Genomic DNA, 22,839 nt, shown 5'->3' with positions numbered 1-22,839 from the left:
ATCGAGAGGGCTCATTCCCAAAAGCAAAGGTTCTAGACTTTTAAAAAACTAACTTTGTTTGGATGGGGGTTTACATCAAGGAATTATTGTCTGGATGGGAACGTCTGGAAGGAGTGGAAATGCGGTGGGCAAAACTGAAAGGATCAATTGTAAGGGCGACAAACCCTTTGTTTTTATGTAGATTACAAAGTTGAATTTTTTAATAAAGTCCTAATCTTGAACATCAACACTTCTACAGTCTTTTGTTTCTTCTGGATTTTCTCTTCTGTGGAAACGTCAGGGTCAACTTGTTGTTTTACCTATAAAGTAACACACATATAATTGATTTATGTGCACAAAAAAGTTCTTGCATATATACAATATGTGCAATAACCACAAATGTGTAGAAAAAACACAACAATTGCTAAAACTTTGTTTAAAATGAAGACTAACAGTCATTTTTGGGTCATGCACAACCCTTGTGGTGACTTGCTCTTTTGGTAGGTTGGATTGAAGGTGGAGCAGGGAGTATTAGTGTAATGTCAACTGCCTTGACTCCATCGGCATCTCCGGACAGGTAATAGATTGGTTCACAGGCTTCCTAACAAACCGTACTTACCAGGTCCACAGTAATGGAGCCTTCTCCCACCACTGGCGTAACCCTTGTGGAGTCCCACAAGGCTCTCCCCTATCCCCCTCCCTATTCAATATTTACTTGACCCCTCTGGCACGAAGCCTAGCAAACTCTAACCTAAAATCGTTCATATATGCAGATGACATCACCATCATTGTCCCCATTACCTCACTCACTCTAGAAACGGAAAAACTCATCGCATCTATCCTCACCAAGTTAGAACTGTGGACCTCAAAACTCAAATTAAAATTGAACTCTGAAAAAACCAAAATCTTCCTAGCGAGTCCCAACCACAAATTAACAAACACTTCCCTCAGATTGAATGGGCTAGATTACCCTATCTTACCCACCATAAAAATCCTTGGAGTCATCCTGGACCGCACCCTAACCTTCGATGACCATACCAGTGCCCAGGTGAAAAAATGTTTCTGTACCCTCTGGAAACTGCGCACCATCAAACGCTACTTCGACCACCAAGCCTTCCGTCTACTCGTTCAATCTCTGGTATTAAGCATATTAGACTACTGCAACATTATTTACCTGGGATCCTATAAAAATACCATCAAACGTCTTAGAACAGTCCAAAATGCGGCCGTCCGCCTCATCTATGATCTCAAAAAATACGACCATGTTAGCCCCTACTACACCAAACTCCATTGGCTTCCAGTTGAGGCAAGGATCATCTTTAAGTTCGCCTGCCTCTGTTTCAAAACTCTTACAGGATCTTCCCCAATCTACTTGTCTGAGCACCTTGAAATAGCAGGCCCCTCTCGCACACGAAACGCCCACCTATTCACCTTTCCCTCCCTAAAAGGCTGCCTCTACAAGAGATTCATTGATAGAACCCTAGCATTCCAAGCGGGCAAATGGAACAATTGCCTTACCGCCCTCATCTCCAACTCCCCGCCCTACCACCTGTTCAGGAAGTCACTAAAAACCTACCTCTTCGACAAATTCCGCTAACGCTGCCTTCCCTCCTTCCCTGCACCCTCCTGACCTCGACATGCCTCCATTCCCTCTGACTACGCCCCCCTCCCAAGCCACTATGGCCTCTCTTTCTCAATCTCTGTTTTATCTAATTGCCCTGCCTTTTCATTGCCTCACATTCAACATCACTGTAAATGTACCACCGCTATAACATGTAACATTGCTATATACGTACTGTCTCTTCTTTAGTATATGCCTTTTTATTACTGCTATTTATGTAACATCTCTGTAAATGTAACAACACTGTAATATGTATCATCGCTGTAAATGTACAGTCTCTTCTATTGTTAACCGCATTGAACTTCCATGGTATTGCGGTATACAAGAATAAAGTTATTATTATTATTATTATTATTATTAATGTCTGTAGTGGACACGCCTCCAGCATATCCTAAATATATATTTTTTTCTTGTGGTGTAAAATAGATATTTTCCTTACTCAGGGGGTCTAACCCAGTTCTCAGGACTCAACCAGCCATAATTAATATGCTGTGTGAGTCATGAGGACTGGATTTAAAATCCCTGACCTTCTCTGAAGAATCCCAGCTATCTCCTAGATAAATCCTTTTATTTGTGAAAATCTACTATTTGACTATATTGATAAGAAAGATACATATTGCCAAACTGGGACAAACTGAAAGTCCAATTCAACAGTGGCAAGTTAGATCATAAGAATTTGGCAAGATCCCAAAAGAGTAAAATAGATTTTATGCTGCTAATACCAGGAAACTTGTCCCAAACTTTTTTAAACTCTGCTAAACTAACTGCTTTTAACACCTTCTGTGGCAATGAATTCCAGATATTCTTTACACATTGAGGGAAGAAATATTTTCTCTGATTTGTGTTAACTTTATTACCTAGTGGAAACCCAAAATGAAGATGGGAGAAGCGAAGAAATCTTTATCTTTTTTTTAAAACACTATCCCTCTCATCTCCTAAATTTATGCTTTGATTGTGCTAACAGAGCACTCAGCAGAAATCTATTAAATATACATACAATTGCCTTAGAGCATGTGTGTGCAACTGATTGTAGGTGGAGCCAGAATAATAGGGCATGGGTGAGGCCCCCAGTTTGCATGTTACACATTTTAGTGTCACATTTAGGTGCTAACATTTATGCTAGACAGAGACCTGGTGTAAGTGGGTGTACCTAATGTAGGTGCATTGATGCCAACTTATGCTTGTATTGTTTAATGCACAGATGCCATTATATAACTGGTGCTTGGCTCACAGCATTGGTACACCTAAATCGAGGCACCCAGTTCTAGAATTACCCCCTATGTGTGTCATCACTTCTTTTGCAAATAACTTATCTAGCATTTCTCCTTTTTAGATTTGCCTCTCTACTTTCAGTGGAGTTTTGACAAATGGAGGTTTTTTTTTATCCTTTTCTGCTCAGGTGTACTTTGATAGACCCAGAGTGGCAACCTCAGTCTTGGTTTACCAGGCATTTAACCACAATGTGCCAAGTGACCAGCACAAGCCAACTGTTACCATTCACCTGACTGATGTGGCTGGCAACAACCATTCAATTGGTGAGAGTAACTTTTGCACTTAATAGGGAAAATTAAAGTGACAGATGCAACAGCCAGGGAAGATGTTGCAGGAGTAGATGAGAAGGAAGACATGCAAAATGGAAGTGACTTGTTCTGCCTAATAGACAAACTCTTGACAAACCTTGAATTAACTCCATTTATTTATTTTGAAATAAGGGATAAGGTAGTGTTTTCATCTTTATTTTATTTTGGGGGGGGAGAGGTGCAGGATATGTAGAGATTAATTGTCAGGTTTCATTTGCATAAGTCCATAGGGGCTGAATATTGGGTCATGTATGAAAAACAGAGGTGCTTATGCTGTGAGGCTTGACATCTTTGAGAGCTTATTTACTAAATTATGCTAAGATGTTGCCGTTTCCATGAACTAATAGCCAATAGTAATGCACAGAAACCTCAAAGCCTTCACAATATTTGTCATTCAGGTTTTATATTTCACACAATTTAGTATCAGGTAACAAAAAACACATACATAATCATAAATCACATTCTATACAGCTAAAAGCAAAATAACAAAACCAAAACAATAAGACAAAAATCATTCATTTTACACATAAAGGGCCAGATTCTACAGTATATATGGCTCTGGAAAAATCAGGGTGCAAAAGAAACATGCTTAGTGTTATTCTATAAACTATGCTTAAAGTTAGGTGTGGTTTATAGAATACTTGTAGGGCCAGACTTTGACTAAAATTTAGGCATGACAATTTATGCCAATGCAAACCTGGTATAAATGCCCATACCTAAATTTTCATCTGATCAGGCATATTCTATAACAGTGTGTGTAATTTATATTTAAATTTGTTTTATTGTTGGGCAAAAGGCAACAATTCACCTGAATGACAAAATTACATTCCACGACAGGTTCAAAAATACACCATTTTTCTGAATTCAAGAAGGTATGGGATAAGCACGTGCGATCTCTCAGAGTGAGAAAGTGAAAATAGTTACTGTGGATGGGCAGACTAGATGGGCCATTTGGCCTTCATCTGCCATCATGTTTCTATGGGGGTTTTTTTCCCTCCTCTTTCCTACCCTCATAGCCCCTACAACCCCTCCCCCACAACTGCATTCTAGGACAGGGGAAGTCAATTCCGGTCCTTGAGAGCCGGAGCCAGGTCAGGGTTTTCAGGATATCCACAATAAATATGCATGAGATAGATTTGCATCTCAAGGAGTCATTGCATGCAAATCCATATCATACATATTCATTGTGGATATCCTGAAAACCTGACCTGGCTCCGGCTCTTAAGGACCGGAATTGCCTACCCCTGTTCTAGGAGATACATAAAAATAACCAGTTAATGCACACACTCATAGTCATAAGTTCAGAAGTATACTGCAAACCAAAGGTGTTAATATAGACCAAAACGGCTCCCAGGTAGCAAACTGAAACTTAATAGGACTACCATGAAACAGTTTTAAAAAGCAGCACTGAAATTCAGATAAGAGAGATAATACAAAGTCTGCATAATACTTATGAAACACCTAATAACCATGCATTAGAACATTCAAATAACATAGATATGACGCTAATGCTTTTCCATACAAGTTATCATATAGCCGAGGGGCTAAGTGGAGATATTAGATTAGGATACGATGGGTGGTACAGAGTCTGTTGGGATAAACAGATGTGAGGCTATACCCAAGGCAAGTTGTTTATACAGTTAAACAGGATATAAAGAACTGATTATTGCCAATTAGCACTGATAATTGTTTGTTACTGGCCAATTATCAGTATCAATTAGATCATCAAACAATTAAATTGTGCGCATAATTTGGCTACGCTGTAAAATTAGTGCATGCAACTTTAGTCCATGTAGATAGAATCCAGGAGAAAATTTACTATTTCATAATAGACCTTCTGCCATTTGCCTCACACATAGTAATACTTATACAGTAACACTCTTATTTGTAGTTATAATACTGGTGGTCAGAAAAAAAAGTAGTAACTATTTTAATAACGGTAGAGTCACTAATAAAACATGGGATTGTAGGGTTCAAATAGAAGCAGGTAATTCCCCTTCCCCAGATCATAATGATTAGCACTCAATTACAAGATTGTTTTCTACTGAATCTGAATTTGTAATTAAAGTGTTATTCTTGCTATTTTTAAAAATTAGTTTGTATTTATGTTGTAGGAATTTCAGATTTTCCTATTGAAATGTTTTTACAAACCACCCCATTCACAAAACTATTATCTTTATGATTGATGTCCAGATGAACAAAAGAACAACATATCCTTTTTTTTTCATTAATCTTTATTCATTTTTAAAGCTCACAATAAGTGTAACATATAATACAATCATTTATACTTTAACATCACTTAATATATCATCAAATTCTAACTCGCATCAAATAACCTCCCTCCCTTATACCCAACAGTTATTCATAAGCAAAAGAGAACAACATATCCTGATCTGACACAAAAAAATTTTGCTCCTACTGCCAAAATAATTGCATCTTGTGAGCTGAAATAGAAAAATTGAGATATTAAATTTGACAATTCCTAAATAATGACTGAAAGTGATAAAAATGGCTTCCTTTAGCAATGTACCTTTTGATAATGGTGATAGTACCAATGGTGGTGGTAAAGAAGAAACCTGTTTAGTTACTAGTGAGATCTGATTCGGCAGAGCTAAATGCCCAAGATTATCATTGTCAGGTTAAAAAAAGGCTAAAAGTTTCCCCTTGATTGTTGGAGATTTACTGGCATCAACCAACAGATAATCCATTAATTTGATGCTTGTGTGAATGGATCTACATCAGAGTCTCCAGCTAGAAATAGGCCCAAAATGTCCCAGCTGAGCTCACGGTCTCAAATCTTACCTTTGATCAGGTTATGAATCATGTTAATAAGAACCCAGGATACCAGTAAATAAATTACAGTTGCCTGTGGACTAATATAAAAAAAAGACTATACAAACAACAGCTAAACTGTCCACCAGGACTTTATTAGGTTGATGAATGAAAACAAAACATCTAATGAAGTGCAATAATTTCTTCTCTGTGTTAAGTTGAAATCAAATATGTCAAAATCTGTGACTAAACCACATAATTTTTATGCTGAAGTCTAAAACAGAGTAGCTGAATTCAAAGCATGCCTAATTTTGATTATGGAAGAAGAAGCCTTAACAAATGGCTAGAAATGTACTCTTTCATATGTTAATATCGAAAAATTATTTTTCATGAAGTTCCTTTAATTTCCCTCCATTTAGGAACTCATCATCTTTCATGCCAACAAAATCCACTGGTTGTCAATGTGGCCCATGGTCTGAACCTCCCTTTCTATAGAACTGCCTCTGTGCTTCTTAATTTTTCATGCCCCCTGGTGGGAGTGTCAGCTGTAGCCCTGCGAACACCCTCTCATCTCAGTTATGCTGCACCAAGCAGCTGTATGGACCATGAAGGACACAACAACCGGAAGCACAGGTAATGGGGCCTGGGCTAGTCCAAAGAGGCTATCAAACTACATACAACAATAATACAGAGGTAGTGCTGGCTTTTAGATTTTAGACTTTCTGTAAAGTCAGAAGCTCCAGAATTCTCTTCAACTGAATGACTATTGGTGGGGGTCCCTATATACTGGAACAGGGGTGGGCAAATCTGATCCTTGAGGGCCGGAATCCAGTTGGGTTTTCAGGATTTCCCCCAATGAATATGCATTGAAAGCAGTGCATGCAAATAGATCTCATGCATATTCATTGGGGAAATTCTGAAAACCCGACTGGATTCTGTCCCTCGAGGACCGGAGTTGCCCACCCCTGTACTAAAACAACATGATTCTGCAATTCTAGCATAAAGAAGTAGGTCATCTGTTTTGTTTTCAACAGAAAAAAAAATATTTATTAATTGCAATAACTCTACAGCAACTCTAAATTGATATGTCATTATTCATGCCGGGATTTCAGAGGGCCAGATTCTGCAACCAGTGCTGGTATCAGCTGGCGCCTACAAAGCTGGCCCTGGTTGTGTGTCGGTCTCGCACTGGTGCCAGTTGCAGAATCATGGCCATGTCAAACATAGGCGCCAGAAATGTAGGCCAGGGTTTTGAAAGCTTACATTTCCAGTGTCTGTGTTTCCTGTGAATTGCAGCTATGGAGGCGCCTAAGATCGACTAAGGTCATTTCTGGTGTTAGCCATGCCTTATTCAACATTAGGAACCTTTAGGCACCTCCATAGCCACGTTTAGTACGCTGGTTTGGTAGGTGCTGGCAGGTGGCAAAAATCTTTTTGTTTTTGGGTCTTTTAAGGTAGGTTTGGTCACTTAAGTTAAGCAGTAGTGCAGCACCTACCACCGCCTAACCCTTTGTAGAATCATCCTCTGAATGTCCAGCATGAGGCAATTAATGCGCCGAGTACATTCTTTTATGGAAATGTTGACTACTATAAGTTATGCATATATTGCCAGAATATAGGTGCACATTTTTATACCATTTCTATGGCCTAAGTTATACTCACATATATTACACATATATTATTCTTAATGAAAAGTAGACATCTACTTTCCTCTATAGCAGGGGTGTCCAACATTTTTTCTTTTAGATCACAGTTATTTTGAGACATCTTATGTGTGGGTTCTCTGAGGAAGCCTGGTCTGGCGAAACACGTCAGAACCTGGAAGTATTAGACACCTAAGATGAGTACATAAAAGGCTTTTTGATTTGCTTAGTATTTTTGAATAGTTGGAATTATAATCAATATAAAATTTAAAGTGCGATGATTGAAGATTTTCTCTCCAGGGCAATACCTCGGTGTGATCTTCTATTACCATTTGATTAGTTCTGAGCACTTTTCATACCATTAAGCTATTTAGTTACAACAATAGAGAGTGGGTGTTTTTGTATTTGCATTATTTCACGTATCACCCACGTGGTTATAGTCTATCCCATTATTTTTGTTTGGGAACTTGGAAGATGTACTGAGCCAAATCACCAATTTAAAGAGTGATGAATCATCTGAACTGGATAGTATACATCCCAGGGTACTGAAAGAACTCAAACATGAAATTGCTAATTTGCTGTTAGTGATCCGTAACGTAGAGCTAAAATCATCTGTAATACCTGAAGATTGGAGGGTTGCTAATGTTATGCAGATTGTTAATTTCCTGGATCACCCCTGATCAAGGAAATTACAGACCAGTGAGCCTGACTTCAATGCCAGGAAAAATAGTTGAAACAATTATAAAAAGTAAAATTATGGAACACGTAGACAAACATGGTTTAATGGGACAGAGTCAGCATGGGTTCTGCCAAGGGAGGTCTTGCATTACCAATTTGTTGCATTTCTTTGAAAGTGTGAATAAACATGTGGACAGAGGTGAGCCAGTTGATGTAGTGTATTTAGATTTTCAGAAAGCTTTTGACAAAGTTCCTCATGAGAGACTCCTGAGAAAATTAAAGAGTCATTGGGATAAGAGGCAATATTCTGTTGTGGATTAGGAATTGGTTATTGGACAAAAACCAGAGAGTTAAATGCCATTTTTTCTCAGTGGAGGAGGGTGAATAGTGGAGTGCCACAGGGTTCTGTGCTGGGACCTGTGCTAGGTAACATATTTATAAATGATCAGGAAATTGGAATGGCAAGTGAAGTGATTAAATTTGCAGATTACATGTGGGCTGTGAAAAATTACAGGAAGATCTTAGAAAATTGGAAGACTGGGCATCCAAATGACAGAAGAAATTTAATGTGGACAAAGGCAAACTAATGCACATTGGGAAGAATAACCCAAATCATAATTACTGGATGCTAGGATCCAACTTAGGGGATCAGTGTCCAAGAAAAAGATATAGGTGTTTTCATAGACAATATGCTAAAACCTCCACCCAATGTGCTGCGGCAGCCAAAAAAGTAAACAAAATGCTAGGAATTAATAGGAAAGGGATGATAAATAAGATTAAGAATGTTATAATGCCTCTGTATCGCTCCATGGTGCTACCTCACCTAGAGTATTGTATTCGGTTCTGGTTGCTATATCTCAAAAAAATATATATCAGAATTAGAAAAGGTTCAAAGAAGAGCGACCAAGAAGATAAAGGGGATGGAACTCTTCTCGTATGAGGAAAGACTAAAGAGATTAGGGCTCTTCAGCTTGGAAATGAGATGCCTGAGGGGAAATATAATTGAATGCTTCAAAAATCCTGAGTGGTGTAGAATGGGCAGAACTGACCCCCCTCTTTTACGAAACTGCAATAGCAGTTTCTAGCGCGGGGAGCCGCGCTGAATGGCCCGCGCTGTTCCCGATGCTCATAGGAACTCAATGAGCATCGTGAGCAGTGCGGTCCTATCAGCTTGGCTCCCCACACTAGAAACTGCTATTGCAGTTTCGTAAAAGGAAGCCTTATTTTTTTACTCCATGAAAAATTACAAAGACTATGGGACACTCTATGAAGTTACAGGGAAATACTTTTAAAACCAATGGGAGGAAATAATTTTTTCACTCATAGATTAGTTAAGCTCTGGAGCCAGAGAATGTGGTAAGAGTGGTAAACATAGCTGGTCTAAAAAAAGGGTTGGACAAGTACCTAGAGGAAAAGTCCAGAGTCTGCTATTGAGAAAGACATGGGGGAAGCCACTACTTGCCCTGGGATTGGTAGCAAAAAAAGTTGCTACTATCTGTATTTTTGCCAGGTACTTGTTACCTGGATTGGCCACTGTGGAAACGAAACTGGGCTAGATGAACCATTGATTTGACCCAATATGGCTATTCTTATGTTCTTATACAAATAAATATAAATTATTTGTTCATTTATATAGCCCGTCCTCTGCATGTCCCTATTGTATATGTTTTTGTGTTGTTTGGGTTTGTCTTCCATGTTTGTGTTTTAATTGTATTTTATTTCCCTATTGAACACTTGTCAACCACATAGAAGTATATTTTATATGATTTGTGGTATGTCAAAAATAAATGGAAATCTGATAACATTGGTCAAGGAATTAGTAACTTACTGGTCTTCATTTTACTTTTGTTGGTGAGGGCAGATAGAAGCTATCAGAATGGTAATTGCTCCAAATATTACATATGTTCTCAGTCTGGCTTGTAATGTGAGCAAGTGCAAAGCGATACACTTGGGAAAGAAGAACCCGAGCTATAGCTATATGATGCAGGGTTCCACATTAGGAGTCATTGCCCAGGAAAAAAAGGATCTAGGTGTCATTGTTGAGTATACGTTGAAATTCTCAGCTCAGTATGCGGCAGCTAAGAAAGCAAATATAATTTTAGGAATTATCAGGAATGGAAAACAAATATGAAAATGTTATAATGCTTTTGTATTGATCTATGGTACAGTCACACCTCGAATACTATGTGCAATTCTGGTTGTTGTATCTAAAAAATATATATAGTGGAAAAGGGGGACCAAAATGATAAAAGGAATGGGATGACTTCCTTATGAGGAAAGGCTAAAGTGGCTAGGGTCCTTCAGCTTGGAAAGAGATAGCTGAGGAGGGAGATATGATAGAGATCTATAAAATACTGAGTGGATTGGAAAGGGTAGATGTGAATTACTTGTTTACTCTTTCCAAATATACTAGGACTAGGGGACATGTGATGAAGCTACTAAGTAGTAGATTTAAAACAACCAGAGAAAATATTTCTTCATTCAATTTGTGAGGTGATTAAATTTGCAGACGACACGAAGTTATTCAGAGTAGTGAAGACGCAGGAGGATTATGAAGACCTGCAACGTGACATAAACACGCTTGAGAAATGAGCCGCAACATGGCAAATGAGGTTCAACATGGATAAGTGTAAGGTGATGCATGTCGGTAACAAAAATCTTATACACGAATACAGGATGTTCGGTGCAGTACTTGGAGAGACCCTCCAGGAAAGAGACTTGGGAGCACTGGTCGACAAGTCGATGAATCTGTCCGCGCAATGTGCGGCGGTGGCAAAAAGGGCAAACAGAATGCTAGGAATGATTAAGAAGGGGATCACGAACAAATCGGAGAAGGTTATCATGCCGCTGTACTGGGCTATTGTATGCCCTCACCTGTAATACTGTGTCCAGCATTGGTCGCCGTACATGAAGAAGGACATAGTACTATTCAAAAGGGTCCAGAGAAGAGCGACTAAAATGGTTAAGGGGCTGGAGGAGTTGCCGTACAGTGAGAGATTAGAGAAACTTGGGCCTCTTCTCCCTTGAAAAGAGGAGACTGAGAGGGGACATGATCGAAACATTCAAGATAATGAAGGGAATAGACTTCGTAGATAAAAGACAGGTTGTTCACCTGAGAACGAGAGGGCACTCTCTAAAGCTAAAAGGGGATAGGTTCCATACAAATGTAAGGAAGTTCTTCTTCACCCAGAGAGTAGTAGAAAACTGGAACGCTCTTCCGGAGGCTGTTATAGGGGAAAACACCCCCCAGGGACAAGCAGACAAGTTCCTGCTGAACCAGAACGTACGTAGGTAAGGCTAATCTCAATTAGGGCACTGATGTTTGACCTAAGGGCCTGCTCATCAATACTTAGTTACCACCACCAATGTGTCCATTCACTACCCACACCGTGTTCCTCAGAATGCCACACTAAATTATAGTGTGGTAGTCGTCCTCATAGGAACCTTTATACTAATGATTTCATTCGGACATTCTGATGATAAATATCTCTAATCGTATCTATTTATAGTCATTTATAAAGTGCCAATGCTCATGTTTGAATAAATAGTCTTAACTTCCTAATAAGTATGCAGAAATGCCACTTAGCTTAGAACAGCTCTGCCTCAATCCCCACCAACGCGTTTCACTCTTTCATCAGGGTCGGGGAAGGAGAATGCTATGAATAAACAAGATTTGTTAGTTCTCCATATAAGTCTAAGAAAGTGAAGCTTACTAGAAAAGTTCAAAAACTTAGCATTAGCTAAATCCTTAAAGTATCCGCTGGGACTGCAATATGGCCGTGGCGTTCTGGGTGGAACTAAAAAAGAAAATACCCCGTGACGTGTCAACAAGACTGCCAACTGGATGCATGGAGTAAATGAGTGAAGTTGGAACCGGAGCACAAAATGTATCAAATTGCTGAAGTCATCCAGTCAGTCGTTAAGTTAAGCCCATGGGGATTCAGTGTTCAGTTCGAACATCCAGCGGAGCTCTTTAAGATTTAAATTGTGCTCAATATTACCTCCCTCCCACCCGACATGGATTGTATCAATTATGCGCCATCTAAGGTCAATGATTTTATGCTTAAACAAAGACCAGTGGAGTAGTTTCAGATCCCATATTCACCCAGGATTTGTGCTCATTCAATCTAATATTCATTGATCTGGTGGTCCGCACTACATAAATTTTAGGACAGGGGCATTGAATCATGTATATAGCATGAGTAGATTTACAATCAGTTCTGGTCTTAGCCTGATAAATTTTACCTGATTGAGGATGTACCCAGCTTTCCCCTGTCAGGGCAAATTCACACCATTGACAATGGCCACAAGTAAAATGGCCTTTTTGCATGCGATCAGTCTGATTCCTATAGGGTTTTATAAGCTCACCCAAGTATTTAGCCCTTTTATAGGCAAAAGTAGAGATATCAAAGTTAGATCCTAATACTAATTGAACCACATGCCAATGTTTCAAAATTATATTCTTTATGTGACTGGCCAGGGGGGAGAGCTGTTGAACACATATGATTTCTTTCTCCTCTATGGAATTCTGCTTATATTCGAGAAGCAACCTTCTATGGGCATATTTAGCTCTCAGATATGCTTGATGAACTATTTGCCTAGGATATCCTTCTGCTTAAATCGGTCCTTGAGAACTCGGGCTTGTATCTTATATTCCTCTAAGGAATGACAAATTCTGCGCAAACGCAGAAATTGACTATGAGGCAAACTATCCTTGAGTTTACGGGGATGAAAGCTTTGATATCTAAGCAAACTGTTCCTGTCAGTAGGTTTGCAAAATATAGTTGTCAGTAGTTTCCCATGAGATTTCATGATTTTTAAGTCCAGAAAAGATATTTCATGCTGATTGACAGTAGCAGAAAATTGAATGTTGGAGTCCATCTGGTTTAACCAAGTAACAAAAGAGTTAAAATTAACCATATCAGACTTCCAAATACAAAAAACATCATCCAAGTAACGCTTCTACAAGATTATGTATTGAAACCAGTGGGAAGGGTACAAATAGGATTCCTCTAGCTTCGCCAAAGCAGGGGCTAAAGAGGCTCCTATGGCTATACCATGTATTTGTTGATAAAATACCGCATTGCACCAAAAATAACTCCTGGTGAGCACTAAAGTGGCCAACTCCATCAAAAAAGTGGCAGGGATCCTATTACAATACGTTTGTTGTTCAAATATGTTATTTAATAAATTCAGGGCACCCTGAGTTGGTATCATAGTGTATAAAGACTTCACGTCTAAGGTTACCAATAGTCAGTCTGATTGAACATCAGATATCTCCTCCAAAACATTAATCATATGCGTACTGTCCTTCACATGGGATTTTACATTAAGAACTTCTTGCTGTAGGAATAAATCCAAAAATTTAGATAGGGGTTCCAACACAGAATTATTCATTGTCATGATAGACCATCCAGGGGGGTTAGATAAACTTTTATGGATTTTGGGTAAAAAATAGATTCTCGGAGTATTGTGAAAAGGGGGACGCAAAAAAGCAGCTTCTTTGGCCGTGATGAATTTGGCCTTAAACACTCGAGAAATGATCTGAGAAATCTCCACTTTAAGTTCCATAACCGGATCCTCATTCAACCTTCTATAGAACTGAGGGTCATTGACTTGTCTACCAGCCTCTTCCAAATAAGCCTAATGGGATTGAATTACTATTGCGCCCCCTTTGTCAGCTCTCGATATCACTACAGCCTGATTTCTCCTTAGTTCTTGTAGGGATCTTCTTAATGTACTAGAGAGATTATCAGGAGGGGGGCAATACATCTTTTCCAATTCTTCCACATCATGAAGTACAAGATCCAAAAATATTCTTAAGTTAGGGTGAAGAGGTAAGGGAGGACACCATCCATATTTTCTGAATATTAATGATGGGTCATCAGCAGGACTCCTGTCCAAAAAATATAATTGAGTATGTAGCTTGTGTAAAAATTTATAGCTTGGGTAAAAATTTATAAATGGTCATGTGAGCGGACTGCTGGGCACGATGGACCGCTGGTCTGACCCAGCAGTGGCAATTCTTAATTCAACTCTGAAATTCATTGCTGGAGAATGTGGTGAAAGCAGCTTAACAGGGTTTTAAAAAAATTTGGATCATTTCCTAAAACAAAAGTCCATCAGCCATTATTAAGATGGCTTGGGAAAATCCACTGCTTATTTCTAGGTTAAGCAGCGTAAAATCTGTTTTACTCCTTGTGATCTGGTTTGGCCACTATTGGAAACAGGATACTGGGCTTGATGGATCTTTAGTCTGTCCCAGTATGGCAACTCTTATGCTCCTATGCTCTCACTACAATTTCCAAAATTGATGTATAAATCCATTGAGCAACTGCTGGTTAACTTTTTTACGGAAAAGTCTACCTCCACATTTAGCATTTATGAATCACAAATAAAGTGTTTGAGCTGTGTTAATTTTTCTCATTTTATTACTTATCATGTCTCTTTAATGCATTGTCATAGTGAGTTTTGCTTTTGAACCAAGTGAAAGGCTTTAAAACTCATTTGGTGGCACTATAGGAAGCTTTTATTGCTCCCTTTCCATTACAACTACTACTTAGTATGTTGATTCCTCCAGGGGCCACTTACATGGTGATAGCTTCTTCCCTTTGGGCATTTAATACTTCGGAGACTAATTATGGATGAAATCACCAATATGGAACAATCCAAAAGTTTGAATAGACAGTTGTCCCAAGGATAGACAGATTGGTAATATAAACATCTGGATTAAAGAAGATTTGAAACCTTCCAGACCTTACAGCGTGAATTTAGGCTGTCAACAAATCAGTACTTTTGCTGGATAAAATTATAGCATGTTATTAAACATGTTCAAAATACATCTGGCATTGATGTAGAATGGCCCTTGGAGTTTGTTACCCTTAAAATCATTTCCATGCCTCATGTAGCTTCATGTTTTACAGAGTACTTACAGTGGGTCTGGATCTAGTCAAAGACCTATTGGTACTGAGAAAGTGTGGAAAAATAGAATTGGAATGTTTTCGACAGAGAAACAATGGAATCATTTTTGGTTCAAGGGCCCAAGAACATATTCCGTATTTGTGATTCAGTGGTCATTCTTTTTGTATCATTGTACAGCACATTGTAAAAGTACCCTGGGAAATGTATGCTAATCTTGTCAAACAGATGTTGGCACTTTTCATTTGATATATTAATGTGCAAAGTTTCAACCTTTTTGGACTGAAGTTTGAAGAAGAATAATTTATTGCTGTTTTAAGTCTTGAACAGGATATAGTTCTCATTATTTGCGGTCGTCTAGTTCCTGAAAATGTTCGCAAACTGTGAAACCGTGAATAATGAAACACTGAGTATATGAGCCTTTAAATTGTGATGACATGATGACTTGAGCATGATTAATGTTGCTTTTCTGCCAACCACAGGGAGGCAGAATATCATCAAATAACCCCTTTAATGTCTGCCTATTCCTGTGCTGAAGTAATAGATCTCTTTTTGGGCATGCAAAATCACTCTAATAGCATTGGCCCCTTATAGAATGTCTTATTGGAGTGATTTTGCATGTCTAAAAAGAGATTTATTACAGAAAAACAGGAATGGCAGAGGTAATAGGGGTTATTTGGTGATGCTCTGCCTCCCTGCCAAATTGCAGTATGGGCCTTTTATATGTATTAAAAATTTTATTTCTCAACACATCACAGTTCATGGCAATTTACAATCAAGCATATATCAGTATAATGACAAGACAAATGACACAGATATAGATTATATAATATACTGTAAAAGCCTTCATAAGTAAAGCTATTTTGAACTAGTAGCACATAGAACACCAACACTGGGGAAAAAATATCAGATATCCGCCCAAATTTTATACTTCCTCCTTTCTCTCCCCGCCCCACACAGTTCATAGGCCTACCAAAGTCAGCTGGACAACTCTACAAATGTAGTCCATATCAAGAGAATGAAAAAGCTTGCTGAAACAAGTCTTCAAGGCTTTATGAACTTCCTACAACCCATTCAAACCCCAAACTGGTTAAGAGGTACATTTTTCAAAAGTGGCATATAACATGAGAGAGCCCAATTTCATTTTTGATGCAATAACTTCAGATTAGGTGGGTCTTACAGTCCCCATCTGCTATCATAGTCTGTTAAACTGCTGAGAAAAAGTATATGAACTCCTTAGGATAGTCTGCATTTTACATTGATTTACACTTAAAACATGATCAAGTTCTAATCTTCACGCTCATGAGAGAACATTAACCCTACTAAATAAACAATTCAGACAAAAAAGGAAATATATATGATTATTTGTTCAATAATAAGTATCCATGTGTGAAAAAGTAAGTGAGCCTTTCAGTAACTGGTGGCACCTCTAATAAGCAAAGGGCCAAATTCTCCAAACGGCGTCCCAAAGTTAGATGGCGGTAGCTGTCCTACTGCTGTCTAATGAACCAATTGGGATGCACATGTTCTAAAAAGAAAAAAAAGTGCAGGCACCATTCTTAGGTGCCAGTCTCACACCTAAGGAGGTGCATAGGGATGCCTATGGATGCTTAAGGCCAGAGTGGGTGTGGTTTGCATAGGAAGTGGCCTTTGGCAACCCTATGTTCCTCCTTAGGCGCAAGACCAGCACTTAAAATGTAAGCTTTTAAAATGCTGGCCTACATATAAGGTCCTATGTTTAAAAAATACTCTATTCTGGACACGGCACCTCTGCCAGTTAGGCCAAAGAACTATACACAAAAGATAAGTGTTTTTTCAATAATACAATCTTTCAAGTCATGCACATATAAAAGTGTGTTAAGGTGGAAGTTTTGCAATGATTGGGGACTTTCTGTCCCCTTTTTCCTCCATGTCTCTGAGCACAATCTATCCACTGATTAAAGTATAAGGAATATGGAGTTCCAAGAGGACTTTTAAGAAGTTACAGCAATTGGGGACTTTCTGTCCCCTTTTTCCTCCATGTCTCTGAGCACAATCTATCCACTGATTAAAGTATAAGGAATATGGAGTTCCAAGAGGACTTTTAAGAAGTTACAGCAATTACACTAGTGTGTTTTTTGTTTTCTTGAATTTTTTCACGCTGTTTGATTTTTGAATTTATTGTCCTCCTGTGTAGTGACTGACATATAGCAGGCACCCATTTTGCAGGCCATTTTGCAGGCTTCCAGAATCAGGCCCAAAATGTTTCCTGCAACTGTTGCTCAGTCTGTCACATCACCCTTGAAGAATTGTGGTCTATTCTTCCATACAGAACTGTTTCATTTCTGACATTTGAAGTCTTTTTAGCATTTACAGCTCACTTCAGGTCTTGCTACAACATCACAATGGGTAAGAATTTGACTTGGCTACTACAAAACATGAAAGCTTTTCTTCAGCCGTTTTGTAGTAGATGGACTTGAATTTGTAAGGCTTCCATCTTGTTGCATGACCCACTTTAAACTTTGATCAACAGATGAATGGTGCAACTTTGGACTTAGCACCAGATTGCAATTTATTTTGCTCAGTCTCCAATCTCTTAAACTTATTTGTATATTTTTAATTTTATTATTTTTATTTCTTTTATCTTTCTTTTTCTTTTATTATTTGAATTATACCTTTCCCTCACAATTCTTGGAATTTTGTTATATCTTTTCTATTTTAATAATTGCTTACTCAGGTACTTTAGCTAGATTCAGGACAGATAGGGAAGTTCTAAGTACCTGTATTTTATTGTAAACTGCTTAGATCTGTAATATGCTTAAGCAGTATGTCAAATGTTAATAGAACATAAAACATTCTTCTCTAGAAATTGTCTTATATAAAGCAGAATTCATGGTTCTGTCAATGAAAGCAGCCCAGTGGCTCATTGATCTTGGGTTATGATTCTCACTTTGGATGTGAGGCATCCTGGGCTAAATTCACAAATGAGTCTGTTGCTTTGAAGTGCAGCCTCAAGATGGCAGAGGGTATTACACCTTGGTACTAGTCAGGTTTTCTTTGATAGCATGAAATGTTGCTACTATTTAGGATTCTGTCAGGTACTTCTAACCTGGATTAGCCACTGTTGGAAACAAGATTCCGATCTAGATGGATCATTGGTTTGGAAGATGATGTTTGATTTGTGCCAGAACATTTGTAGTTACCCAGTATTTAATTTTTGACTCACTTTGTCCAGAGAACTTTATCTCAGAAGGCTTATCAGGTTGAAGTGAGCAGCAATGTTCCAAAATGGTTTATTTTGGTTATCTTCCAATGAACACCATTCCCATTCAGGTTTTCCTGATGAGTCTCATCTATGAACCCTTATATCAGTGAGACAGACCTGCAGATCTTTTAAATGTTAATCTGAGGTTCTTTGTGACTTCATGGATGATTTGCAGTTTGTCCTTAAGATTGTCTTGGCAGGACAACTTGCTCCTGGATAGAGTTATCAGAGTCTAACTTTTTCCATTTGTAGACTGTAACAATATTTATATTTCATAAATGGTTTACAAATGATAAGTGGAAGAATCATAAGGAAATAAAACAAGAACAAGCAAACCAGAAAATAAGCACAAGTGATGAGAGGAGTAAACAAAAGGAATTAATTGCGTTAACCAACTTTAAAACAGAAGAATATTGAGGAAAAAGGTAAAATGAGTATGATACAGGAGTATTTTATCAAATCTAATTCTGGTAAAGGTGGGGAGGACAAGTGGCTTAATGGTTTAGAAGATTGGGGGTAATGAAAAAGAGTTTATTTTAAAAATTGACTATAAATGGAAATTGCTGTTTATGTACTAAGGACAATTCTACAAATGGCACCCATATTTAGGCACTGATAGAAATTAGCATTAAGCATTATCTTATAAATTATGCACAAGTTGTGTGCTGCTTTCATGAACAGCATTTGGTGCTGGGATCTGCACCCAATTTTGGGCACTAGGATTTACAGCAACTAAAACTGGGTATATATTCTCACAGCTAAGGGCTCCTTTTTCAAAGTCATGGTAGAGGTTTCTACTGTGGGCCTGCTTGCAGTAAAAACCTCTAGTGCAGCGAAAGTTAAACGCGTGGAGGGGCATAATCAAAAGGGACTTCTAAGTCTGTTTACATCTATCTCACAAGTCGTCCAAAGTTAAAAAGAGCCTAAGATACATTTTTGAAAGATATGTCCAACTTTTTTTTACTTTCGAAAATCGTCTAATTATACGTCCTGCTGATCTCATCGTCCAAACCACTAAATCGTCCATCTTTATACCACATTTCCGTCCAACTTTACGTCCAAAACGCCTAGAATAAGCCATGTTGGACGTGGGAGGTCTGCAAAGTGATGGACTGCACATCCAGGCATGCCACCTAAAGAGTGGGATACCTTAGAGGGCACTGCTGTAACTTCACAAAAAGGGTGCCATGGCTTCTTCTCCCTACAGCTCTCTTATAGGTTATGGTGAGCCCCCCAAACCACCTCCAGAATTCCCTAGACCCACTTATCTACCATCCCAATAGCCCTTATGGCTGCAGGAGCCACTTATATGCCAGTAAAAAAAGGTTTTGGGGATGTATAGGGGAGTGCACATGTTTAAGTATCAATGCAGTGATTACAGGGGCTTATGGGCATGGGTCCTCCTCTCTATGTCCTAACCCACCCTAAGACGACTTAAGCTGCCTCGTGGCTGGACGACTAGGCTTTCCTATGCCAGGCGGCCAGGTGATGATGGTCTGAAGGCTGAAATTTAAAGTTGTGAATATTATTTTTATGGGGTGGGAGGGTTGGTGATCACTGGGGTAGTGTGTGAGGGTCTGTGTTATGTGTTTGAAGTGCTTATCTGGTGAGTTTAGGTGGGTTTTTGTGACTTAGACCATGTTTTACATGGTCTAAGTCACAACATCCAAGTTCCGTCTAGGCTCTGTTGTTAAACTTTCAGTTATACATGCTGTACGATTAAGTCTAAGCCGGCCAACGTCCTGCCCAACTCCCGCCCTCGACATGCCTCCCAAAATGCCCCGTTTAGCTTTGGACGTTGAGCGGCACTATGAAGGCCTAGGTCGTTTTTAAATACATCCAAAACCCGGTTTTATTCTCGACGCTTGGACGTTTTTGAGAAATGTTCATCCAAGTGCCGACTTAGGCCAGTTTTTGGACGTTTTTCTCTTTCGATTATGAGCCCCATATCTCCCTTATTCAGTAAAACTGCACACAAATCTCAGGAATACCCCTGATCCACCCATGTCCCTTCCATGGCCGTGCCCCCTTTTTGAATCCATGCATAAAATTTACATGTGGTTCTCGGTGCACACAAATTTTAATTAATGCCAATTAGTTTTGAATATTGATTATTAGTGCCCAATTATCAATGCTAATTGGATCATAGGTCAATTAAATTGTGCCTGCAAATTGAGTGTGCGCCCATATTTGTGGATGCAATTTTGAGCGCCATATATAGAATTAGGCCTGGGTGACTTGGTCTCTTGCAGTTTTAGTAAGCCCTTATATAGAGGTTTAATCCTGACACATGCAATTTTGGAAACAGCACTTGTTTTTTAATTGCTGTGGTTATTGAGTGTCAAAGGATTTCTAAAATTTTAAAATAAAACAAAAAACAAAACTATGTTTAAACCTGCAAACCAAGCAATTTCCTGGAGGAAAAGTCCATAATCTGCTATCGAGAGAGACGTGGAGGAAGACACTGCTTGCCCTGGATCATACATGCAACACTCAGTACAACAGGTACAAGTGGATTGATTTTTCACTCCTTCAAAAATTACAAAGACTAAGGGACACTTGATGAAGTTACAGGGAAACACTTTTAAAACCGATAGGAGGAAATTTTTTCTCACTCAGAGAATAGTTAAGCTCTGGAACGCATTGCCAAAGGTTGTGGTAAGAGCGGATAGCGTAGCTGGTTTTAAGAGAGGTCTAGACAATTTCCTTGAGGAAAAGTGCATAATCTGTTATTGAGAGAGACATGGGGGAAGCCACTGCATGCCCTAGACCGGTAGCATGGAATGTTGCTACTCCTTGGGTTTTGGCCAGGTACTAGGGACCTGGATTGGCCATCGTGAGAACTGGCTACTGGATTTGATGGACCATAGGTCTGATCCAGTACGGGTGTTCTTATGTTCTTGTGAACTGCTTCAAGATTTGGTCCAGTATTTGAAGATGATGGCTACCATATTGTAACAATGCCTGTTTCCAAGTTCAAGTTGAGATATCTACCAGAGCAAAAATGATATGGGAAGACATAGCTGCTCAGTTGTGCTGTGGCTGCAACAGAGACTGAAGTCAGAGCTAGTGGCATGGTTCCACATTCATTTGAACAGGAGTTACAGTCAGCTTCCAAAGAAAATGCTGCTACTGGATTTACTGTCCACTGCAAAGAACAGCCTTCCTTTAGCCGAATCTGGAACAAAGGAAGAGGTTGTGCATTACTTGGATTGTTCAGACACTTCCACAAACAGCTTGTTTGCATTTCCAAAGTTGGCAGAAGCTTTTATGAAGTTCAGTGCTGTACTTCCCAGCAGTAGAATGGTTATTTAGGACTCCTGTTACAAAGCCACAGTGGAAGTTTTTACCTTAGGCCAGCGACGTAAATGCTCCGATTTTCATAGGAATTCCATGAGCATTGGAGCATTTACCTCACCGGCCCGCGGTAGAAACCTCTACCACAGCTTTGTAAATGCCAGCGTTAGTTTCTGAGGACAAATTTTAGTGCTACGACTATGCTCTCATAGTGACAATAACCCTTTGAGAAACTGAATTTTTCTGTGGTATAAACTGAAGTGACATATTGAGAATTCTGAGACTTTAAACATAATGGGGCTCATAATCGAAACAGAAAAATGTCTAAAAACCGGCCTAAATTGGCACTTTGAAAACCGGCCTAAATTGGCACTTTGACGATCAGTAACACAAGTCATCCAAGTGCCAATAATCGAACTGGGTTTTAGATGTATTTAAAAATGACCTAGGCCTTCACAGTGCTGCTGAATGACCAAAGCTAATAGGGTGTTTCAGAAGAAGTGTCGAGGGCGGGATTTGGGCGGGATGTGAGCCATCCTAGGCTTAGTCATACTGCATGTATAACTAAAAGTTTTACAACACTGCCAAGATGGAACTTGGACGTTGTGACTTAGGCCATCTAAAACCAGGTCTAAGTTCAGATAAGACCAGATAAGCACTGCAGGCACAAAGTACAGTCCCCTACACACTGCCCCCCCCCCCCCCTAAAAATCATAATAACAACTTTACATATCTGCCTCCAGAACATCAGCACCTGGCAGCCTGGCATAGGAAAGCCTAGCAGAGCTGCACAGAGATGGCTTAAGTGGTCTTGGGTGTGGGTTAGTGAACCATGGAGAGGAGGACCCAGGTCCATAAGCCACTCTAATCAATGCATTCACGGTGAAACAAGTGCACTCCCCAAAACCCCCCCAAACCTTTTTGTACTGCTATATAAATGGCTCCAGCAGCCATAAGGGCTATTGGGATGGTAGATAGGTGGGTCTAGTAGATTCTGGGGGGTGTTTTGGGCTCACCATGACCTATAAGGGAGCTATAGTGAGTTTATATGGGTCCCTTTTTGTGAAGTTCACAGCAGTGCCCTGTAAGGTACCTCACTACTCTGGT

General features: G+C 39.2%; 1 protein-coding gene across 1 annotated transcript in view; it reads left to right on the top strand.

Annotated features, from left to right (window-relative positions):
* Window positions 1-22,839, top strand: part of PAPPA2 (pappalysin 2) — a 546,937-nt gene that overhangs the window by 282,317 nt on the left and 241,781 nt on the right. The window contains exons 12-13 of the mRNA XM_033916510.1: window positions 3,000-3,135; window positions 6,372-6,585. Of these exons, the coding sequence (XP_033772401.1) occupies window positions 3,000-3,135; window positions 6,372-6,585 (350 nt within the window). The remainder of the gene's footprint in view (window positions 1-2,999; window positions 3,136-6,371; window positions 6,586-22,839) is intronic.

The sequence above is a fragment of the Geotrypetes seraphini genome, chromosome 12, assembly GCF_902459505.1.
Source record: "Geotrypetes seraphini chromosome 12, aGeoSer1.1, whole genome shotgun sequence".
Classification (NCBI taxonomy): domain Eukaryota; kingdom Metazoa; phylum Chordata; class Amphibia; order Gymnophiona; family Dermophiidae; genus Geotrypetes; species Geotrypetes seraphini.
This window is presented reverse-complemented; position numbering and strand designations above follow the sequence as displayed.